This window comes from Tursiops truncatus, chromosome 6 (assembly GCF_011762595.2).
Source record: "Tursiops truncatus isolate mTurTru1 chromosome 6, mTurTru1.mat.Y, whole genome shotgun sequence".
Classification (NCBI taxonomy): Eukaryota; Metazoa; Chordata; class Mammalia; order Artiodactyla; family Delphinidae; genus Tursiops; species Tursiops truncatus.
In genome coordinates, this window is record NC_047039.1 from 35,768,542 (window position 1) to 35,791,655 (window position 23,114).

General features: G+C 40.2%; 1 protein-coding gene across 3 annotated transcripts; it reads left to right on the plus strand.

The window, feature by feature from the left end:
- Positions 1-1,749: 1,749 nt before the first annotated feature.
- Positions 1,750-22,414, plus strand: SMU1 (SMU1 DNA replication regulator and spliceosomal factor). 3 transcript variants are annotated; one of them, XM_019934941.3, is made up of 12 exons: positions 1,750-1,907; positions 4,977-5,187; positions 6,750-6,902; positions 7,959-8,069; positions 11,126-11,254; positions 12,960-13,079; positions 14,524-14,640; positions 15,269-15,396; positions 16,191-16,317; positions 18,644-18,811; positions 20,444-20,596; positions 21,897-22,414. In XM_019934941.3, exons 1-12 carry the CDS (start codon positions 1,882-1,884, stop codon positions 21,993-21,995), a joined length of 1,542 nt encoding a protein of 513 aa, XP_019790500.1. In that variant the 5' UTR covers positions 1,750-1,881; the 3' UTR covers positions 21,996-22,414. The 3 variants fall into 3 exon arrangements, with proteins under 3 accessions (XP_019790500.1, XP_019790501.1, XP_033713888.1); XM_019934942.3 differs by having other exon boundaries at positions 21,150-21,922; XM_033857997.2 differs by lacking the exon at positions 4,977-5,187 and having other exon boundaries at positions 1,796-1,907.
- The last annotated feature ends 700 nt before the right edge of the window (positions 22,415-23,114 follow it).

Consider the following 23,114-nt stretch of genomic DNA (forward strand, 5'->3'; position numbering starts at 1 on the left):
GGAGAGCTCTATTGCTTTTCCTTCTTTTTTAACATCTTTATTGGAGTATAATTGCTTTACAATGGTGTGTTAGTTTCTGCTTGATAACAAAGTGAATCAGCTATACATATACATATATTCCCATATCCCCTCCTTGTGTCTCCCTCCCACCCTCCCTATCCCACCCCTCTAGGTGGTTGCAAAGCACCGAGCTGATCTCCCTGTTCCATGCTTCCCTGGTGGCGCAGTGGTTAAGAATCCCCCTCCCAACACAGGGGACGTGAGTTCGAGCCCTGGTCTGGGAAGATCCCACATGCTGCGGAGCAAATAAGCCCATGAGCCACAACTACTGAGCCCGCGTGCCTAGAGCCCGTGGTCCGCAACAAGAAAAGCCACCGCAACGAAGAGTAGCCCCTGCTCGCTGTAAAAGCCCTCGCGCAGCAACAAAGACCCAACACAGCCAAAAGTTAAAAAAAAAAAGATAGCTAGCTTTTTCTTTTTTATAGCTATTTTTTCTTCCCACTAGCTATCTGTTTTACATTTGGTAGTGTATATATGTCAATGCCACTCTCCCACTTCGTCCCAGCTTACCCTTCCCCCTCCCTGTGTCCTCAAGTCCATTCTCTACGTCTGCGTCTTTATACCTGTCCTGCCCCTACCTTTTTTTTATTTTTTAGATTACATATATGTGTGTTAGCATACAGTATTCGTTTTTCTCTTTCTGACTTACTTCACCCTGTATGACAGTCTCTTGCTTTTCCTTCTTCCGTCTGCTTTATCACCTGGACTGAAGCTGCAAGAACACAAAGTTCAGCTCACAAGGTGAAACACAAAACTTGTCCCCAGGGTCTCTGGTGGCATCAGATAAGACTGACAGCCAATAGGAACTCTCCAAATAAATCATTTCAATATGTAATTTTCACAGCAGAGATTTCTTATCATTGTGCTGCAAATATTTTTTAAAATTTATATAGGATGGCAATAAAATATTTTTAAAAAATAATCTTTATGAAATTCATTGATATCTTTACATTTGTCTCTACTAATTTAATAATGTATGGTTTAAAGTCTATTAAAGGACGTCTCAAATCGCCCTTTACACATATGCATTTGGTTTCATTGTTTTTCCAGTAATTGTACCACTGCTGTGAAACCATTTTCAACTAAATACTTAGTTGGAAACGTTACAAGTAATTTAGCTCGTTCCAAGAATTGAGTATGCAAATCCTGAGTCCCCAACTTTTCATAATTAGATTAATTAAACTGTGTTTTGGCTTCAAAATCTTTCATTTATTTATTTAACACTCAAGGAATTTTCCTGCAAATGTTGCCTAGTGGCCCACTGGTTTCCAATGTATTAATCAACCCTACCTTTAAATCTAGTCAACTAATTAAAAATTTAAAAAGCAAAATTTAGGGCTTCCCTGGTGGCGCAGTGGTTGAGAGTCCGCCTGCCGATGCAGGGGACACAGATTCGTGCCCCGGTCCGGGAAGATCGCACATGCCGCGGAGCGGCTGGGCCCGTGAGCCATGGCCGCTGGGCCTGCGCGTCCGGAGCCTGTGCTCCGCAACAGAAAGGCCACAACAGTGAGAAGCCCGCGCACCGCAGAAAAAACAAACAAAAAAACTAGTCCTTTAAAGGCAACTTTTCCTCTAGGGAGGAGAACGGAAAATTCTCTGCAGCAGGCGCCCAGGTTCCGACTTTTGACGGCCCCTCGAAGCTCCGCCTCTCAAAACCCCGCTCCTCACGCACTCCACGCCCCTCTTCCGTACAGACCGCCTCCAGAGCGGGCGTCGGACGTCGAGCGGAAGTGACGTACGGGGGCCGCCGGAGGTGTCGCTGGTGCGGTCCGCTACTGGGCCTGAGAGTGGAGTGGCCTCTGCGCCAGGGAAGATAGCGCTATGTCGATCGAAATCGAGTCCTCGGAGTGAGTCCCGTGGTGGTGGATGCTCGCGAGGTTGCGGGGGCCGGCAGGCGAAGGGTGGGGTCGTAGGAGCTGCTCGGGGGAGGCGTTCGAGAGGCTGGGGAGTGGAGGGGCATTTCCTTTCCCTCAAAGAAGCTTCTTGGATCTGGCTACCTCGGAGGCGGGCCCACAAGAAAGTAGCGGACGGGAAGCCCAAAGCCCGGTGGGAGGCGGCGCGGGGTTGGGGGTAAGACATGCCTGGAAGACCTGAGTTCTAGCCCTCGCCGACTCCGGGTATCTGTGACTGAGCAAATTAGCCATCCAATCTGGACTCCGGTCTAATCTGCACAAGGGGGCCGCACTCGCGGCCTTCTTTCTCTTCCCGCCCCCAGTGAGCAGTGTTGTTTGTTTCCTCCCCTGTGCTTACAGGGCCCTCTGCTTTTTTCTGCCCAGCACTTAATCCAGTATTGTCACCGTTTGTCCACCCTACTAGCCTGTGTAGGCGTCTAGGGGCTCCTTTTCATTACAGTCCCAGTTCCTAGCACATCGTCGAGGCTCAATGATTGTCTTTGGAATGAATGAGTGATTGTCTTTGGAATGAATGAGCGACTAGCTATTTTATGAAGTTCCACGTGGCGCTGAATTTTGGTTAGTCTGTGAGCTCTGTGTAGCCCAAAGGAGGGACAGAATGTGGAAATTGGGCCAGGAGAATGATAGACTTGGGGGAGAGGGGGGCTAATGAGTGACTGAAGGTCTTTAGTGAACTTTTCCAGGATTCCATCCTCTACCTTGCTCTTGCCAACACTTAATAATTAAATCAGCAGACGTATCATTTGTGTCCTGAGTGTAAGGGAGAGAGGACTTGTCCTCAAGGTCTGCCATAGGAAGAAGGGAGGTTTATTCATTCAACAAATATTGAAGTCTGCTGTGTACTTGTATTAGACCCTGGGAATATAGTAGTGAACGAAGCAAACAAAAATCCGTGCCCTTATAGAAAGTACATTGTTATTGAGGAAGGCAAACAGCAGGCAAAAGCAGTAAGTAAAATAGGCTTAGCAAATGGTGGTAAGTGTTTTGGAGAAAAGTAAAGCAAAGAAGGGTGATGGAGAGTGCTGGCGATGAAGACACCTAAGTCAGGGCAGGAGTTGGAAAGGATTCCATGCTTTGAGCCTGAATCAAAGTGGGAGCTAACCGTTCTCCCAGCTGCATGTTTTCCTTATCAATAATTGCTGCTTTTTACTAAGTATTTTCCATGCTAGTCACACTATAAGCAGTGTGGTCAACTCTTTGACCAACCCCTACAGAGTAGTTATTTTTCTTAACAGATGAGGAAACAGGCAAAGAGATGTTAACTGACTTGTCCATAGTCACAGTAAGTGACAGAACTCTGACTCAAATCCCAGCCTATCTCCAAAGCTTTTAGCTCTTTATGTATTACACTGTGTTTGAAGGACGTGAATTTGATTTTGGCTATGTCAAATATGAGTTCTTTCCAAGCGTGAAGTGTGGTGTTTCATTTGGGGAGTGTAAATGGAAGCGTGCTATGGAAGACAGTGTGATACTGGAACAGCAGGTATCTCTTAAAGGGGCCATGAGAGAAAAGACTACTGTGAGTAGCAGTAATCAGTTCCCTTCTGCAGGAAGGGAGCCCTTTTTAAGAAGAGGGTGTTTGCTTTCCTGTCCAGGGTGTATGTTCACCTGCCACGCTGCCAGTTTGAATCTTCATTTTTCCACTTATCTCTGTTACCTGGTCAAATTCTCATCTGTAAAATGGATGTAAGAGTAATGCCATCCTCATAGGGTTGTTTTGAGGAGTAAATGAATCCAAAATGCTTAGAACAGTACCTGATATATAGTGAACACATAGAAAACATTGGTTATTATTTTTTATTATTTCTCTCCTGGGAAAGAGAATTGACTAAATTCCAGTCTGAAATCCCTTCCAACCAGGACAGTGTGACCCCTGATACTAGTGCTGTCCAGTAGAAATATCTTGTGTGCCACATATTTACTTTTAAGGCAAGAGAAGAACAGTGTAGTATAGCCTGTAAAGTGAACTTTTACTGTCTATATGAACAACATTCTTCACTAGACTCCTTAACACTAAGCCGAAGATCAAGAAGCTTTAATTATATCGGGCTTCCCTGGTGGCGCAGTGGTTGAGAGTACACCTGCCGGTGCAGGGGACACGGGTTCGTGCCCCGGTCCAGGAGGATCCCACATGCCGCGGAGCGGCTGGGCCCCTGAGCCATGGCCGCTGAGCCTGCGCGTCTGGAGCCTGTGCTCCGCAACGGGAGAGGCCACAACAGTGAGAGGCCCGCGTACCTCAAAAAAAACAAAACAACAACAACAAAAAAAGAAGCTTTAATTATATATATTTAACTCGAAATGACGTGTCACATGCTGAAAACCGTTGCTTGTTCTCTGAGTATTTGGAGATTGTCTGGGTCCTCTTTTCCTTGGGAAACTGAATCCACATGTTTTTATTTCACTTGTCTTGAACATTTGGTAATAAAGGCAGTGGGTAGGTGTTATTTTTGCAAGTGAGGACACATAGCTTTGTTTTGCTTTTACATACAGTATAGCTCTACTTATTTGTGTTCAACAAATCCCTTTTAAGAAGGTCTCAATTCATATTTTTTGTTGTCATTTGAAAAATGGACCAAATCATCCAATCATTTATTTTGTGTCAGTGACTAGACTTGGTTTAAAGTATTTTACTATAGTGTGCAACAGTGTAATCATATGAATTAATAAGAAACTTGGCATAATAAAAAGATCTCTGACCTTGGAAGTAAGAGAGTCTTCTTGGTACTAACTTGCTTTCTAGCTGACTGTGAGACATTGGGCAAATTATTTCCCTTCGCTGAACCCCAGTTCTCCTATTTCTGAGTTGGAAGTAGGACTGGATGATATCTTGTAGCTTAGGTTCTGTGATTTTTTTGGAAAGTTTTACTCACACGATAAAGAAACGGAAAGTAGGTAGTGAAAGGAGGATGGTTGTGTAGAAAAATAAACTGGGGTGGGATTTATTTTGTGAACTCTTTGGTGAGTGAGGATCCATGAGCTGAATGACTTGCTTTCTTCTTTCAGTGTGATCCGTCTTATCATGCAGTACCTAAAGGAGAACAGTTTACATCGGGCATTAGCCACCTTGCAGGAAGAGACTACTGTGTCTCTGAATACTGTGGACAGCATTGAGAGTTTTGTGGCTGACATTAATAGTGGCCATTGGGACACTGTTTTACAGGCTATACAGTCTCTGAAATTGCCAGACAAAACCCTCATTGACCTCTATGAACAGGTAAGAGTGGGGGTGATGCTGATCCCTGTATGTTGGTTTATTGTGGGCCCCCTGACTGGAAAGCATCCATGAACATTTCTTCAAGCATTATGGGGCTTTAACAGCTCTAAAATTTACACTGTCAAAGCTTGAGTGCTACTCTATTTTTTTTTTTTTTTTTTTTTTCTGTGGTACACGGGTCTCTCACTGTTGTGGCCTCTCCCGTTGCGGAGCACAGGCTCCGGATGCGCAGGCTCAGCGGCCATGGCTCATGGGCCCAGCCGCTCCGCGGCATGTGGGATCTTCCCGGACTGGGGCACGAACCCATGTCCCCTGCATCAGCAGGTGGACTCTCAACCACTGCGCCACCAGGGAAGCCCAACTACTCTGTATTTTTATTTCTCTTCTTGGAAAAGCCAAGATTTTCCCAAATTGAAATTCTTTCTTAAGTGACCATTGAATGATCTATTCTAACACCAACTGTTCTGACACCAAATAGTGTGCTGCAATTTAGTTCTGACACTAACCACCCAGAGTTAGTGGAGACCCCACTAGTTAAGGGCTCGGTCCTCTACAAGACTGTCTTTACTTCACACACCAGCCACACTTTGGGGTTTTGGGCCATCTATACTTCTGACCAACTGGCTACAAATTTGAAGGTCCCCATGACCCCCTCAGAGTTGATAATTCACTAGAATGACACAGACCTCAGGAAAGTGACATACTGATGATTGCAGTTTTATTATAAAGGGGAAAGATCAGTACCAGCTGAATGAAGAGACATATAGGGTGAAGTTTGGGAGGGTACTGAACCAGAATTTCCAGTGCCTTCCCCCCAGGGAGTTAGGGTTTGTCTCTTACCTGGCACATTAAAGTATTCACCAACCAGGAAGCTCCATTGAGATTTTTCATTCAAATTCTAGTTCCTTGACCCTCTGCAGGGTTGGGCTGGCTCAGAGCATCAATCCTCTAATCATATGGTTGGTCCTTTTGATAGCCAGCCCTTGTCCTGAGCCATCGCCTTAGCACTAACTCAGGTGTGATGCAGAGGGCTTATGAATAACAAAGATATTTCTATCACTGGGGAAATGCCAAGGTTTTTAGAAGATGTGTGCCAGGAAACCAGGACATAGATCGTAAAATTACTTATTATATAACAGAACAGAGTGGATTTTCTGGAAATAAGAATGTCATGTGGTTTGAAGTAAAAATAGGGAAATGGGTTTGTTTCTTTACAGTCCACGTGAGTTTAGTTAATTCCCTAAAGAAAATTTTGGTAATTGGAGAAAGGTTTCTCTGGAGCCTATAGAGATATTTCCATCTTTAGTTTTCTCTAGCATCTACATTCTGAGTAAGAGACCTAAGAGGAGAGGAGATTGGTAGATAAAAATGAAGGACTGAAGTTATTACTTTATAATTACTGTACTTGTCTGCCTGAAATTGCTTGTGAAAAGGAGAAGGGGCATTTCCTGATTTGTGATTTGGAGATCATTTTGATAGGCCATTTCTATGTCAGAAATAGTACTGAAAAAGAAAAATTAATAAGCGAATGCATTGACAGCCATTTTCTTTCAATTATACAGGTTGTTTTGGAATTAATAGAGCTCCGTGAATTGGGTGCTGCCAGATCTCTTCTGAGACAGACTGATCCCATGATTATGTTAAAACAAACACAGCCAGAACGGTATATTCATCTGGAAAACCTCTTGGCCAGGTCTTATTTCGATCCTCGAGAGGTATGACGGTGGTAATGAAAAGAAACTGTTGTTAACTTTGAGCAATAATGTGATCTTTTTAAAACATTTTATTGGATACTTTTCGTATTTTTGATTTAATTTTTGAAAATTATACTTTTTTGTTTATTTACATTGGTTGAAATTTGCATATGTTAAAGAGAATAATCTAATTTAGTATTTGAGGACCTTCCCTCCCCCACACACCTCATCATACAGGATTGTGTGTTGATTAGTAAAAAAGTAGACAGTTTATTTTGGTATCATTTCCACATTAGCCCACGTACTTAACTGGCCCAGAAGTGCTGCTCTACTGCTGGTATGTTCACTGTGCATTTGTGTCCCTTTGGAAGTGCAGAGTCTTAACCACTGGACCACCAGGGAAGTCCTGGTTCTTTTAGTTCTTAAAAGCTTGTGTTTTTGCTTCTCAGCTGATTATGCTTACTGGAGCATGATGATTGTTATTCTTTTATTCTTCCAAAACCATATATATATATATATATATATATATATATATAGTTTCATTCTTTTTCACCCAGCCTTTTACTAGAAGCTTGTCTAAATAGGAGGAAGAAGAATTTAATAGGCACTGGATAATGGGAAGTTGTTAGAGTAAACTCACAGAAACCGTGAGGATAAAGGAAGGAGTTTAGATTGCCAGGACAGGATTTAAGTTAGAGGTGGTGAAGAACTTCTGGGCTGGGAGTCATTTGACTGAACAAAATTATTAAAGAATATAAAAGAATCCTTGGCTCTGCAGATTTTTCAAAAATTGGAAAAACAACTCTGGCTTTGACATAGTTTACTTAGGCTCTTTTCAGAAATAATGGTGTGGATTGGCTGACCTCAGTTCTCTCTCAGCTCATACTTTTGAAATGCAAGTGGGTAGAATTGAGAAGTTGTTTTTAAAAACTAAATGGTTTGATTAATCTTCTGTTTAACTTTTTATGTTTTCCTTTTTGAATGTTTCTGCTTGATTACTGTTACTTTTTTAAAAATAAGCACATTTATGTCTTTTGCCATTTCTTGGAAATGATGCTACTGCCGCTCCTTTTTCAGGCATACCCCGATGGAAGTAGCAAAGAGAAGAGAAGAGCAGCGATTGCCCAGGCCTTAGCTGGGGAAGTCAGCGTGGTGCCTCCATCTCGTCTCATGGCATTGCTGGGTCAGGTAATTACAGTCTGTGGAACTGAAATGACTCTGAACTCCTGGTAGTGTTTCCTGTACCATATAAAGTCTATGTATGAGCTAAAGAAATCAGACATCCTAAGAACTGGGAAATACCTGTAGAGCTGCTTGTACCAACAGCTGTGCCATGCCACATTCATCTTTCCTGGGAGTGGCAGTATAGATTAGTGGTTAAGGGCATACACTCTAGAGACAGAATTAGGGTAACAATAGAATTTATCATCCAATCTTGAGGGCATTGTTGATCATCGTGCTGGAACACTGTCTGAAACAAATTGGAACAAATGTTTACCATAGTTAGAATCTGAGCTCTCTCACTTACCAGCTATGCGGTGTTGGGCATATTACCTAACTTTTTTGATCCCAGTTACTCATCTTGGTGTTGTAGTAAGGATTAAATGAGATAAAATGTACTTAAAACAATTATATTTTGCCTGGCACCTTGTAAACACACAGTAACTGGTAGCTGCTGGCGGTGTTTCTTTTTTCTTTTCTTTTCTTTTTTTTTTTTTTTTTTTTTAGTAGTAGTATTACTAGCATTGTCGTTCCAATTTTAATGCGACCTAGAGTACAGACTCCTTTCTGACCTCATCTTCCCCATGCTCTTGGTTGCTCTCAACCATGATAACCACTCGTCTTCATGAAACTCCACTCTTGGTTTTTCTAACCCTTTTCTTCTTGGCTTCCCTTTTCATCTCTCAAGTTGTTCCTTTCTTGGTTGTTAAAGGAAGGAGATAGGGGTGATGTAGAGAGGGGTTTTCGTTTTTGTTTTTTCCTTTTAAAGTTGGGAGTGATTTGAAGTTGCTGTAGACTAAGGGTAAAGAGCCTGTAGAGAATACCTGTTGATTGGAGACAGGTCAAGTTCTCCAGTCATTAAAGTAAAATATGAAAAATAAGCAACATATGAATTTTGGAAAGAAATAAACAAAATTAATAGTATTTATAAACATTAAATATTTAAACTATAATCATAGAATTAATTTAAAAGTTTGGTAAAGTTGTGAGATATAAAATATACAAAAGTTGATTACATTTCTACATATCAGCACTGACCAGTTCGAATATTCAGTGAAAAAAAGAGCTTTTGTTTATAGCAACAGCATACAATGTAAGAATTCTAGCATTAACTTTTGTGGGTAATACATGATTTATTTCCACTTTTTAAAAAAGCAAAAGCCTTTCAAAGCTTTCAAGAGAAATGAAAGAAGATTTGAGTAGATGGTGAAACATTGATTTTCCTGGATAAGACTGATGTTGATGCCAGTTCTTCTTAGATTTAAGGCAGTTTATAATAAAGATCACAATAGGATTAGAACTGTTTCACAGAAGAATTCTAGTGTTCACTTGAAAAAATAAACTTGGAAGTATATTCATCAAAGAAATTTTGGAAAGGAAGAATGTTGAAAGCACAGTAGCCCTAGAAGTAGTGAAGCTTTTAACAGGTTTATAGTTTGAATCATTTTGGTACTTGGCATCCAGTGCAACAGCAGTGCAAGAAATTGATCCTGTTATTTATAAGAATTCAATAGATGTTAATGGGAATGTCACAGAACCTAGGAACAGGGAGGAATTATTAAGTGTATGGTGTTGGGGCACCTACTTTAGAATGGGGGAGAAATGTCAGATTAGAGCCTTCTCTCATATTTTATAAGCATAATTTCAGATAGAGTGAAAGTTATGTATTTTAAGAATATAGAAAAACTTAGGTGGTGATATAATGTATCAAACCTCTTGATAGAGAAGGATTTCCTGTGAGTAGGGAGTAAACACCAAGGTAAAGGTCAACAAATTTCATTACTTGAGAGTTTAACTTAAGATAAAAAGAAAGCTTTAAAGCTATAATAAAAAAAATGGGTAGATTGGGAAAAAAATTCTTTTTGGCGAACATAAACAACAAATACAATGTCTTGATCACATTAAAAGCTCACAAATTGATAAGAAAAATAGTAAGACCACAATAGATGAGTGAGCAAAGAACATGAATAAACAGCTAACAGAAGAAATATATGTAGTTAATAAACATGCAGAAAAGCTCAAACTCTAATCAGAGAATTGACTAAAGTAGGGCGTAACTTTCCACTCATTAGAGTTTTTAAATGACATCCAAAATTATTGTTTTCTTGCTATAGTAAAGGGAAAAAGGAATCAACATTGATCATGTCCCTGTGTTATAGACTTTACATATATTATTTTATTTTATCCTTTCATCAGCTCTAGGAATTAGGCTTTTCCCCTGAATTTAGTTGGTGAAATTGGGAGTCAGAATAGCATAGTTGACAAACTAGGACCATTTGTCTTCAAAGTCCATGGTTTTTCTACTCCCCATAATGCAGTCGTGAATGCTATTGAAGTTGTGTCTTTTGGGGAAAACACTTTGGCAGTGTATATAAAGAGCCTTAACCATTTGTGTTCTTTTCTTGATTCAGTAAGTCCTCTTCTAGGAACCTATTGCAAGTGGGGAATATGCTCATAATGGAAAAAGCCTTATGTCCAAAGGTGTTCACTGCAGCATTATTTAGATGAGTGCAAAAATTAGAAGCAGTATAAATGTCCATTAATATATTAAATAAACTGTGAAACATCTACTACATAGGATATATTGTACAGCCATTGAAATGTTAGTCATGTCATAGCATGATCTAATGATAGGTGAAAACAATATAAAATTTTACATATGGTATAATTACAGCTATATAAATTAAACATATGTCAGGGGAAAAATACTACAAGGTAACATATGAAATGCTAACAGTAGCTGTGTTTGGATGTTGGAACTATGGGAGATTTCTGTTTTTCAAATTTTATTTATAATAAGAGACACCTATAAGAAAATAGGTGTAAAAACATGGCCCTGTTGGCTCTCAGAGTCCCCTTCTACCCTGAGATCAGCCTGTGTTCCTAGGACACAGAATAGCCGAGCTTATGTTGTGTTTGGATGGCCAAAGATGGTTGGGTCTGGATGGCTCACAGTTTCAGGCTTTGTCTGAACAATCAGGACCAGATCTTAAAAGCACCCAAGTGGATTTCTTTTCTCATAGGCACTGAAGTGGCAGCAGCACCAGGGATTGCTTCCTCCTGGTATGACCATAGATTTGTTCCGAGGCAAAGCAGCTGTCAAAGATGTGGAAGAAGAAAAGTTTCCTACGCAGCTGAGCAGGCATATTAAGGTAGGATCCTTGGACACTCAACCAGTCGGTAATCATTTGTTGGGGACTCCGTGTATGCTTGCTTAGCCAGGCCCTGTGCCAGGAGCTTGGGTTGGGGAGCAGAACTCATTCTCCAGCTCTGACAACGTTCATGGTTGCTGCCGGTGATCACTGAGGTCTCCCTGCAGCCAGGCAGTGGCACACCTCAACTGTATTACCGAGTGGACATACATTGGACATCTGGCCCATCATCTGCCCTTGGACTTCCTCCAAGGAATCCTGCATTTGGAAGACTGCTTAGCTCTTTGGTTAAGCCTGGGACTAAGAACCATGAAATTTGTCCTGTTCAACATTTGTGTTTTTGCTTGCTACATGTTAGGCAAAGTACCAGGCATGGATTGTAAAGTGGGCTTGAGTGGTGTTTGAGGAAAATAATTTTATCACCTTGATGGCTGGTTCTTGGTGTTTTTTGTTTTGTTTTTTGACTTTTCTAAGAAAAAGCATAATGAAATAAGTGTTGCAGTCCTCAGAATTACAACCATATTTGCTACTTTAGCATCTCCTTTTTTTTTTTTTGCGGTATGCAGGCCTCTCACTGTTGTGGCCTCTCCCGTTGCGGAGCGCAGGCTCCGGATGCGCAGGCTAAGTGGCCATGTCTCACGGGCCCAGCCGCTCCACGGCATGTGAGATCTTCCTGGACCGGGGCATGAACCCGTGTCCCCTGCATTGGCAGGCAGACTCTCAACCACTGCGCCACCAGGGAAGCCCTAGCATCTCCTTTTTATTAGTTTCTTTCTGGGTTTGTGCTCTGATTGAATTTATAGATTTAAAAATAATTCATATTCCTCAAATCTTTGACTTTGGCTTAGTGTTTTGAATTTGTCTTTTCTGGATTATATGTTTTGATTTGCATGTAAAGGTATTTTGGGGCAGCACTTTTATTTACCCTGGTTAAAACCTTGCGGCAAATAGAAATCCATTATAATTATCCTGCTGGACTAAGATTTTCTGTTATAAACACTTCTTTTTTTGGCATTTAAAATGAAACTCATAATAGAGCTTTTCTCTGTTCCCATCTGTCTAACGTTCTGTAGTTTTTATCTGTTAATGGAAGCATCTTTGCTGGTAAATGCTCAGGATACATTTCCCAGGCAAACAATCTGTCAGCTCTAATCAGTTCTCCTAGAGTTAGTCAGCCATACATTATCACTTGATTAAATGAAGGTCATGAAAAGAAGCAGTGATAGAAAATTTGTTTAAAAAATAGTGGAGGAAAATAGCCATTTATTTTGAAAAAAGAATTTTTTCCCCCAGATGAAAAAAAAATAGGAACATATGCCATATTTAGTTGAGTGTGAAAGTCATGCCAACAGTGGCTGATTCTGGTAAAACTTTATTGCTTGAGTTAACAGGATTATTTGTTCTAAGTCCCTTGCTAAAATAGTTTTTTTGCTTTTCTTTGGAAATACCAACTTCATTTAAAAAAAAGAAACAACAAAAACAAGAACAAAAACTAGTTTCAGTGGAGAGCCTAGACGCTAAACTGTTTGGAGAAAATATATCTAGCATCTCTTGGTGTCTGGGTACAGAAACACCCCTCCCAAACTCCATGATACAGGCTAGCTATGGCTTTATGCTAGGACAGAGCTCTCAAAAGTTTAAAATGGGAATTGTTTTAAGGCCACTACATAAAAATGCATCTGTTTCATTGTTTCATTTGAAACAGTTTGGTCAGAAATCACATGTGGAGTGTGCTCGATTTTCTCCAGATGGTCAGTATCTGGTTACTGGGTCTGTTGATGGATTCATTGAAGTATGGAATTTTACGACTGGAAAAATCAGGAAGGTAAAGTATTTTAAATACATTAATTTTTCTAGTGGGAGAATTATCTGTTACTGTTTTTAAATTATCTGTTAGTTTTGCAATTTAAATTTACTTTTTGAATGGGTAATATGTAAATCTGATAAAACATTTTATAAAATAGAACTGTTATTCAGTAAAGAGTCTTGTTCCCCACCTTGTCCCTCAGCCAGTCAGTTCCCTTCCTTCCTTGGTCCACTCAGGGTTACCAGTTTCTTATGTAACTTTTCTGGAATATTCTATGTGTATATGTAAGCAGTTGCTTATTGTTTCCACTCTAACCTTATTGTAGGACTAATTGTGTTTCATTCTGAATGAAGTGGAATATCTTTTTATATGTGAAAAGCCACCAGTATTTCCTATTCTGTGAAGTCTTTTCATGTCCTTTGCCCATTTCTCTTTTGGATTGCTTCTGATTCAATATTTGTGTATATTGCAAAATGATCACCACAGTAAGTCTAGTTAACATCCATCATCACACATAGTTAGAAGCTTTTTTTTTTCTTGTGATGAGAACTTTTAAGATCTACTCTTTTAGCAACCTTCAAATATACATACAGTATTACTAACTGTAGTCACCATGCTGTACATTACATCCCCATGGCACTTATTTTACAGCTGGAAGTTTGTACCTTTGGACTTCCTTCATTATGTTTCTTTTTATGTTTAATTTTTGATCCATCTGGCATTTGTTTAGGGTGCTAAAATTGGTGTAGACCCAACTTAACTTTTTCCCAAATAGCTACTTGTTGACTAACCCCTGATTTAAAATGTAATCTTGATCATAGAGTACTAAATTCCACTCCATGCTTAGTGGATTTATGAGTGACTTTCACTTTCTACATTGTATATTTCTTTATAATTTACCTTTTTTTTTTAACCATGAAGCAGTCTCTTTCTATACTTTAGAAAAAATATATTTCAGCAGAAACTAACTCACCATTGTAAAGCAATTATACTCCAATAAAGATGTAAAAATATATATATATATATGTAGTTCAATATGAACAGTAATAGATGATAAAAGAAAAATAACAAATAAATGGATTAATCAATACATGGTTTTAGGAAAGGTAGCTGACAGTATGGACAAAACATTAATTTCTCATGTCATACCCTAAAAACAAATAAATTCAGATTTATTAAAGATGTACAATATGTACTGTAGGGAAATTTTGCTTAGAAAGGATCATAAGCAAAAGATGTAGGCTAATATGTTTGCATTTTTTATAATAGTTACTTGAATTGTGTAAAAATGTTATTCCCAGTATTATCAGTTGTTCATCAGAATAGTGTGCATGACACTATTTGCTTTGCAGATTTAGAGTTGGCATAGTCCAATTATCCTGCTTTTAGTGAGTTTGCAGAGACCTGGGGTAACTGGTGTTTTTGTGTTATTTTGATAACTGCTTATCATTGTTTCCTTTAGGATCTTAAGTACCAGGCCCAGGATAACTTTATGATGATGGATGATGCTGTCCTCTGCATGTGCTTCAGCAGAGATACAGAAATGTTAGCAACTGGTGCCCAAGATGGAAAAATCAAGGTATGAATTAGTGGCATGAACTCTTGTATGTAGACATTTTGAGAGTTCTGTAATGAGTTAGTGTCCTACATAGGTTTTTTGCTTAATAACAGCTACTCTTTATGGAGCATCAGCTTTATGCCAGTGACTTTAGTTTTTCTTGTTTAATCCTAATAATAACTCTGCCTAGGGAGGTCCAATAATTTAAGGTCACACAGTTGGTAAGTGACAGATCTGGGACTTCAGTCCAGATCTGCTTGTGCCCTTTCTGCTGTGCCACTGTGGCTCACCTTATGGTGTGTTGTGCTTACGGGATGGGGTGGTCTGCAGGTGATTAGCAGTTGATTAGCTGTGGCTTGTATTTAATTGCTGTTAAAATCCCCTGGGCTAGATAAAATACAGAAATGGTCTCTGCTAAGGGAACTTAGAGTCGAATTTTTGTTTTAATAATTTAAAAGGAAAGAGGTTTAAGTTTCAAAGGATTCAAGTTATCATTGTACTGTGTGAACCAGACATATCATATTCAGCTATTAGCATGCATTTTTAATGCTGTTTTTAGCATATTAGTGAGCACTGCATCTTGCTTGGCTCTGCAGAGTAGAGTGGGACAGTATTTACAGGTTTTCACTATTCTTTTTTTTTAATAAAGGTATGGAAGATTCAGAGTGGACAGTGTTTAAGGAGATTTGAAAGAGCACACAGTAAAGGTGTCACCTGTCTAAGCTTTTCTAAGGATAGCAGTCAGATCCTTAGTGCCTCATTTGACCAGACAATTAGGTAAGTAAGAATCCCCAGGGGCTTCCCTGGTGGCTCAGTGGTTGAGAGTCCGCCTGCCGATGCAGGGGACACGGGTTCGTGCCCTGGTCCAGGAAGATCCCATATGCCACAGAGCGCCTGGGCCCGTGAGCCATGGCCTCTGAGCCTGCGTGTCCGGAGCCTGTGCTTGAGGCCACAACAGTGAGAGGCCCGCGTACTGCAAAAAAAAAAAAAAAAAAAAAAAAAGAATCCCCAAACTGCCCTCACTTGGGTTTAATATGGTGAAGCCTTACAGGGAGGTACTAGTGATTCCTTATGTTTTCACCAGGATGCTTTTATATGGAGAGTGAGGGTATGTGAGACCTTATTTCCCCAAAGTACAGCTGACACAGTGCTATTGTGTTGTCCATTTGGGTCTTTACCTAGAAGAGAGATTAGAAAGGGATTATAGCAGTACTTCATATTTCTCAAAGTGTGGTCTATGGACCCACCTGCCTCAGAGTCACCTTAGAGGACATGTGACAAATACAGATTCCTGGGACCCGGCAGAGACCTAGAAATTCGTTGCTGAACAGAAGCTTGTGGTATTATTGGCATATTTTCTTCCAGTCTCTGTGCAAAGCTTTTGTTGTGGTTTTGTTTGATTGTTTGACATAATGAAAATAATATTGCATACATAATTGCATAGCCCTCATTCTTCATTTAATATTTTAACATGAGCTTCTATAATTCATCTAAAATCCTTTCAACAGTTGGTCCCAACCATAATATATAGAATATTAATTGTTCTTTTCATTTGCTTTTATTTGTGATAGAATTCATGGTTTAAAATCTGGAAAAACCCTGAAGGAATTTCGTGGCCATTCCTCCTTCGTTAATGAAGCAACATTTACACAGGATGGGCATTATATTATTAGTGCATCCTCTGATGGCACTGTGAAGGTTAAGTATTTGCTACTGGTTTGTTTTGGGGTGTCTGTTCCACTTTTGCCCTTTGAGGAGTTTTCAATGGTGATAATGGTGATAATTGTGGTGGTTAAACCTCTTTACTAAGTATTTTAGCCATAATTGAGGTGAGTCTGTGACAGTAGTAATATTCTGTGGTAATTCTTATTGGCCTAGGGACCTCAAATCTCAAACCTACAGACACTATCATGTGTAGGAAAAGAGGAAAGGTGTGGAGTTCTAAACTTAAGTCCACCCCCATTTACAGTGGTGAAATTCTATCTTGCCATAGGTACGGTCCACCGCAACAAGTTCACGAAGAGCTCAGTGGCTAAATAAATAGGCCAGCCTCATCCCACCCCGAGCCTCCACATTGGGGCCTTTCTAATAGCATTTAAAGAGGAGCAGGAGGGGCATAGAGTAGAACCAAGTCCTCTCAGATACTTATTTATTGCCTTCAGCTCTCATCTGAAAGTAGTGGCTCTTCGGTACCTTAAGAGATTTAGTTATTTCAACAGAGGGCCTCATTTCCTATAAAAGATGGGAAATCCAAATAGAAAATCGCTAGAGATCTTTGAGACACTCCATTTACATTCTAGATCTGCTTTTAAATTGCCTTATGTAAGTGAGTGTTACGTGGCAGAAGACCTAAACATTCTAACACAAATCCCTAACAGTCAGACCACCTTCTGCAGTGGCTTCTTCTGGCTTGGGAATTGAACCAGAAACCTGAAGGTAGGAGATGTACTCTTCCTCAGGATAGGTGGCAAAATACACAGAGCTCTTAGTGCTTTAGTCATGCGGTTTGCCCTCTTTGTGCTATGTATCAATATATGGGCCTCACAACTTGTAAAAATACCATTGGGAGGTGGCTTGTGTAGGTCTCTTTGTTTTGTGGTCTTTTCGTTTAGTTCTGCAATAAGTGGGGTAAAGCATCTCACTGACCTTTTGGACAGAAAACTCTAGAAGTCTTAGAACTCTTGATCCCTGAAATGTTCATTTCTTTTCTAGGCTGCTGGGCTTTGGAGAGGAGATTGGGGTAGATGATACAGTATTTATTAAGAAAATAAATACTGGGACAACTAGTGGGGCAACTATTTCCTCCTCTCTATAGGTATTCATTCAACATCTGTTTTGTGCTGGGTTCCTTTGAAGGCACAGAAGAAACACAACATAGTCCATGCCTTTGAAGTTTTTATACCTCATGAAGTGAGTGCTGTCCAGACAATGCCAGGCAATAGTTGGTCCATCCCTTCTCTAAGCACATTTCAGATTTTAATAACTGTGATGTCTGATTTAACCACTTCAGTTCATAGTAGCTCAGAAGGGCCAGGTGAAAAGCATTAGGGTGGAGAACTATTAGCAGAAGAAATGTTGGACTGGGAGAGGTCCCACAAGTGGCCAAGAGTAGCTTCCGCTTCATGGATCCTCATGTGTGTCTGTTAACATTGTGACTTCTGCAGTGGTTCTCAGTACAAGCTGAGAATCACTTGTGGAGCTTTTAAAAAATGCACAGGGACTTCCCTGGTGGTGCAGTGGTTAAGAATCCACTTGACGATGCAGGAGACATGGGTTCGATCCTTGGTCCGGGAAGATCCCACATCCTCGCTCTAGAGTCCACGAGCCACAACTACTGAACTCTCACACCACAACTACTGAAGCCCGTGTGCACTAGGGTCCGCCTGCCGCAGCTACTGAAGCCTGCATGCCTAGAGCCCGTGCTCTGCAACAAGAGAAGCCACTGCAATAAGCCACTGCAATCACACCGCGATGAAGAGCAGCCCCTGCTCACAACTAGAGAAAGCCCGCGCACAGCAACGAAGACCCAACGCAGCCACATAATTAATTAATTAAAAACAAAAAAAGATTAAAAAAATTGCACAAACCTACATCGCACTCCAGACCTACCAAGTCTGAATCTCAGGGTCCTGAGCACGTAAATCTAAAAAACCCTCATTTCATTTTGGTGTCCAGAGAAGGGTAGCTTTCTGGTTGTTTATGACAGTAGCAGTGTTGACACATAGCTGATATTAAAGATAGGTAGCTTGTCAGCCAAGGAAAATTTTGTAGGAAAAGATCATAAGTTTTAAAAGGGTTTTATTATTTCACTTTCTGATTTTTATTTTGTTTATACCAGTTAATCAGCAAATGGGGAGCTCTTATGTATATGGCAGTGCTAGGTATTTGGACTGTAAGAAGCTTTTTTTTCTGAGTCAATTTTTTTCTTTTTTAGTAATATAATTTTCAACTGCAAAACATTAGAAATTGTTAACCTTCCTCCTCCGCCCCCCAAATGTTTATGCCTTATATTTTTGTGTTGTAGATCTGGAACATGAAGACCACAGAATGTTCAAATACCTTTAAATCCTTGGGCAGCACTGCAGGGACAGACATCACTGTCAACAGTGTGATACTGCTTCCTAAAAACCCAGAGCACTTTGTGGTTTGCAACAGATCAAACACAGTGGTCATCATGAACATGCAGGGACAGGTGAGTGCTCAGAAAGTGCCTTTGCTCAAGCCCTGTGGGCTGTTCCCAAATCAGCGTGTCTTGGTCCTGGCACTTTCAGTAACCAAATATGTGTTCACCACTTGGAAAACCATATACACTATATTTGTTTTTCAGACACATATTTAATATTTTAAATTCTATGTCTACAAAACATCTTTTTGGCACCTCAGTAGTTAATCTACTTTCCCCAGGATGTTTGTATACTGTTCTCTTTTGCATCCTTTGGATAAATGAGACCCTGATCTGTCTTTAAGCCTCCTGCAGAACCTCACTGAAGATTCTGATATAACAATCCCTGTGTGAGTGAGGGAGATACAGTGTATGGATTACCAGCTTGGGACATCTGCTAGCTACTATGTGATCTAAGGTGGAACTCGAATAGGAGAAGGGCAACAGTGTCTTTATGATGTGTATTTATAATCAGAACACCTGCTGGTTCCCAAGGAACCTCACTTTTATAGCACCAGGGACATTAGGAGTATCAAGGTTGAGGTCTCAAGCCCTGGGAATGTGTTGTGATGCTACTGAAATGTTGGGCTGGGCACTTGGGGATCCTGCTGAGCATGGAGAAGACGCAGGGGCTGGTGTATGGAACTCTCTCTCCATTGCTTGAGTCCCTATAAATGATAAATTGGTAGTGACAAACCTATGGTTGAGATGGCTGGTCTGCAGTACCTGTTGGGACACTGCATAATAGCCATAGTTGCCCACTTCCTAGTTTTCTGCTTGGCTTTTTAAAAACTTAAAAAAAGTTCTTGTACACCCTTGACCTGCATCCCCCAATGATAACATCTTACATAAACATTGTACAGTTGTCAGAACCAGGAAATTGACATCGGTACAACACTGTTAGCTCACATACAAACCTTATTTAGATTTTACGTCTTTACATGCATTCATTTTGAGGTGGGACATGAATAGTTCTGTGAAATTTCATCTCGTGTTGATTTATGTAACCACCACGATTAAGATACAGAACTGTTTCATCACTCCCAAAGAAACTCCCTTGTGCTACACTTTCATAGTTAAACCCTTCCCCCACAGCTCTAGCCCCTGGCGGCCACTAATCTGTTTTCCATTATTACAGTTTTTCATTTTGAGAATAGTAATTAAATGGAATCATACAATATGTAGCCTTTTAACCTTTTGAGATTGGTTTCTCTCCATTGATTTATGGTGATCTTAATGGTATGCAAAATAGAGCAAGCAAGGTCTTGGAGACAGTTCCATCAAGAATGGAGAGGGCATCTCATGCTGTTAGAAAGAGGAAACTGGGGAGCATGGGTCCACAGAGCACTGAGAACCAGTAGTATGTTGATTTAGGAAACTGTGTATGCTAACGAATTTGCTTCTGGGTAAAATGGCTCAGTAGACTAAAGAGTAGGATTGGTGACTTGGGACAAGTGAATTGTAAATGTCTGTCTGCCACTGACTTAGGATAGCTTATCCTTTGAATATTTCAGGACATGGTGAATGGAACTGGTAACCTAATTATAAATGACAGTAAACCAAAGTACAAAATAACATAAAGATGTCAGTTTAAACTGCTGCAGTAGAACTGTTGCTAATCCAGGTGTTTTATTTTTACCTTGGGCTGTGTTAATGATCTAGATTGTCAGAAGCTTCAGCTCTGGTAAGAGAGAAGGTGGTGACTTTGTTTGCTGTGCCCTCTCTCCCCGTGGTGAATGGATCTACTGTGTAGGGGAGGACTTTGTGCTCTACTGTTTCAGCACAGTCACTGGCAAACTGGAGAGAACTTTGACAGTAAGTATTACTGACTTACGGCTATCTACAGAAATTGTTAATGCTTATGTCTCTCTGAACTCTGAAGTAAACCTTTTCCAGACTGCTATCTGTGTGAACCTTGGTATAAAAAAATGTAAAAATGTTATCACTAAATAAAAAAAAGGCCCATAAGTAATTGTATGGAATTAACTCCTGTATCAGGAAAAGTCATCCTTTATAGTGAGCCTTCAGCTTCACGTGGATAGGATGGGTGTACATAAAGCAGAGGAGGAGGAAGGGAACACGCCTGTCTAGCCAGCTAGATTGGTTAGACCTTATCCAGGGCGATTGGAGAGTGGCAGATATAGCTAGTCCTCTCCGTGTCCTTTCAAAGGCAAGTTACTTGTATATTATCCTATCAGATTATGTTTTTTAAGCAGCTTTGTGTTGTAAGAGGGCTCAATCAGTAACAAGGAATAATTAATGCTAGCTGCTGTAACAAACAATCTTTAAATGTCAGTGGTCTAACACAGTGAAAGTTTCTTACTATGTCACAGTGTGATATAAATTGCATCGTCCTCCTGTCTTTTAGCTGTGCCATTTGGAATATGTGGCCCCTGAGATCTTAGAAGGAGAAAAGATAGTTGAAGGGGTATACTGGATGTTTTAAAGACCCACATCTGGAAGTGGTTTGTTTATATTACTTTGTCATTCTTTTTTGATTAGAATTAGTCACATGCCGCCCACAGCCCAAATGCAGAGGGGTGGTTGGGCAGGGAAAATGAAGTCGTCTGCAGTCGAGGAAAAAGAAATGGTCTGGTGAATGTATAAAAAATTATACACATAGCTCTGTTAGAGAATAACCTCATCTCAAACTGTTCTTGAGTGAACTGTTGGCACGTCTGCCTTGTGAAGCCTCCAGTATAGATCCAAGATGTGAACAAAACAAGATGAGGTGGAAGGTGTCCTCTAGTTGAGGAAAATACTAATAAGTTCACTGAGCTGAAGGAATTGTTTGGTCTCAGCCACTGTCTTGGCTTAATATTTATAAAATGGTGATGATGACTAGGACCCACTGTAGTGCAGGAGTGGTTTGGCTCAAAGTGTTATTTATACATTATGAAGAAAAGTACAGAAAATGTCATCAGCCATGTGATAGCCTCGTTTGAGTTTTTGGTTTGTGTGTTTGGTTAGCACTCTCTGAGGCTGCCTTGGGCTTGATTCCTTTGGTGAGAAGTAGGAGCTTCACTCTTCTTCCCTCCCACTCAGCTCTGGAAGCTTCTTCAGAGTGATTTGTTGGAGACCTGTATACCCTAATCCTGTGCTTTACCTATTCCAGGTTCATGAGAAGGATGTGATTGGTATCGCACATCACCCTCATCAGAACCTGATTGCTACTTACAGTGAAGATGGACTCCTAAAACTCTGGAAACCCTAATTCAACTTTTCTTTTTAAACTAGCTTGAGAGCATGTACTTAAAATGAAGACATATTCATGTGTTGCTTTTTTTTTTTTAGGCCAGCTTTTCTAAGTAAATTGTCTGAATTAGGCACAAGAATAATTTTGTGAAAATTCATGTTTAAGTAGCAGTTACTCTTTTTTATATATTTTCAAGGTATTCGCTTATCCGTTTCTAACTGGGGCAGTCACTCAATGTTTTCAATAGTCTTTTACCTGGAGAGTGAAATACTGATATTTCTAGGGAAAAACTGTACTCCTTTGATTATGTGAAATGCTGATTAAAACGGGCCTCCTGCAGTAAAACTTGTAAATAAGGAACTATCCCAAATTCAGTAGCTGTTTACTGTCCCATCTTTTTTTTTAAAAGATGTTAATAAACTTTACACCTTTCTGGAGGCTTTGTTTTTAAATGTAGATAAGTGCTCATCTAGTTAACATATTTACTTAGAATCAGATGAAGAGGGTGGGACACTACATTATTATTCCTGAATCTTAAGTACAGCCGGAAGTCAGTTCCTGGGTAGGACAGACTGAATGTAAAGTCAGGTGTCACATAGGATCTCTCATTTCACTGCCCTCCCCCAGGCATTCATTTTTCTTAGCAGTGACTTTTCCAGGGATTATCGTCTTCATTTAATGGGTAGAACTAGTTGCAGGATACATTATATGAGAATTCAGTTTTGGCATATTTGGAAATGCATGTGGGTGTCTCTTTTCTGTTTCAACCAAAGATGTATATGGAATGCCTTTGTTGACGTGTGATGGTACTATGCTAGGTACCATTTCAAGAAAGTGAGCTTGTTTGCTTGTGTGGGCCTTTTATGCCCCCTTTTAATTTTCCCAATTAGTAGGTACAAACAAGTGGGGAAAGTTTTGTATAGTCTTATAAACCTTTGTCCCTTGAAATATAGCCTGATCCTGTATTTGGGATCAGCTAGCTGTTGCCTAGCACATAAAAATGCTTAATATCGGCTGAATAATTCTTAGCAGCACTATGAAATCCATCTTTCCCAGTCATATTCCCAACTGTCTTGCTGCCACAAAACCTGCAGCTTTTTCACAGAATGTCATTTGCTGCCGATTTGAGAGTTGAAT

Bases quoted from the DNA above. Each gene is read 5' to 3' on its own strand.
- SMU1 (XM_019934941.3), top strand. From the start codon at position 1,882: ATGTCGATCGAAATCGAGTCCTCGGA. The intron at 11,255-12,959 runs GTAGGATCCTTG...CATTTGAAACAG, and splicing joins AGCTGAGCAGGCATATTAAG to TTTGGTCAGAAATCACATGT. The intron at 16,318-18,643 runs GTTAAGTATTTG...TTTGTGTTGTAG, and splicing joins CCTCTGATGGCACTGTGAAG to ATCTGGAACATGAAGACCAC.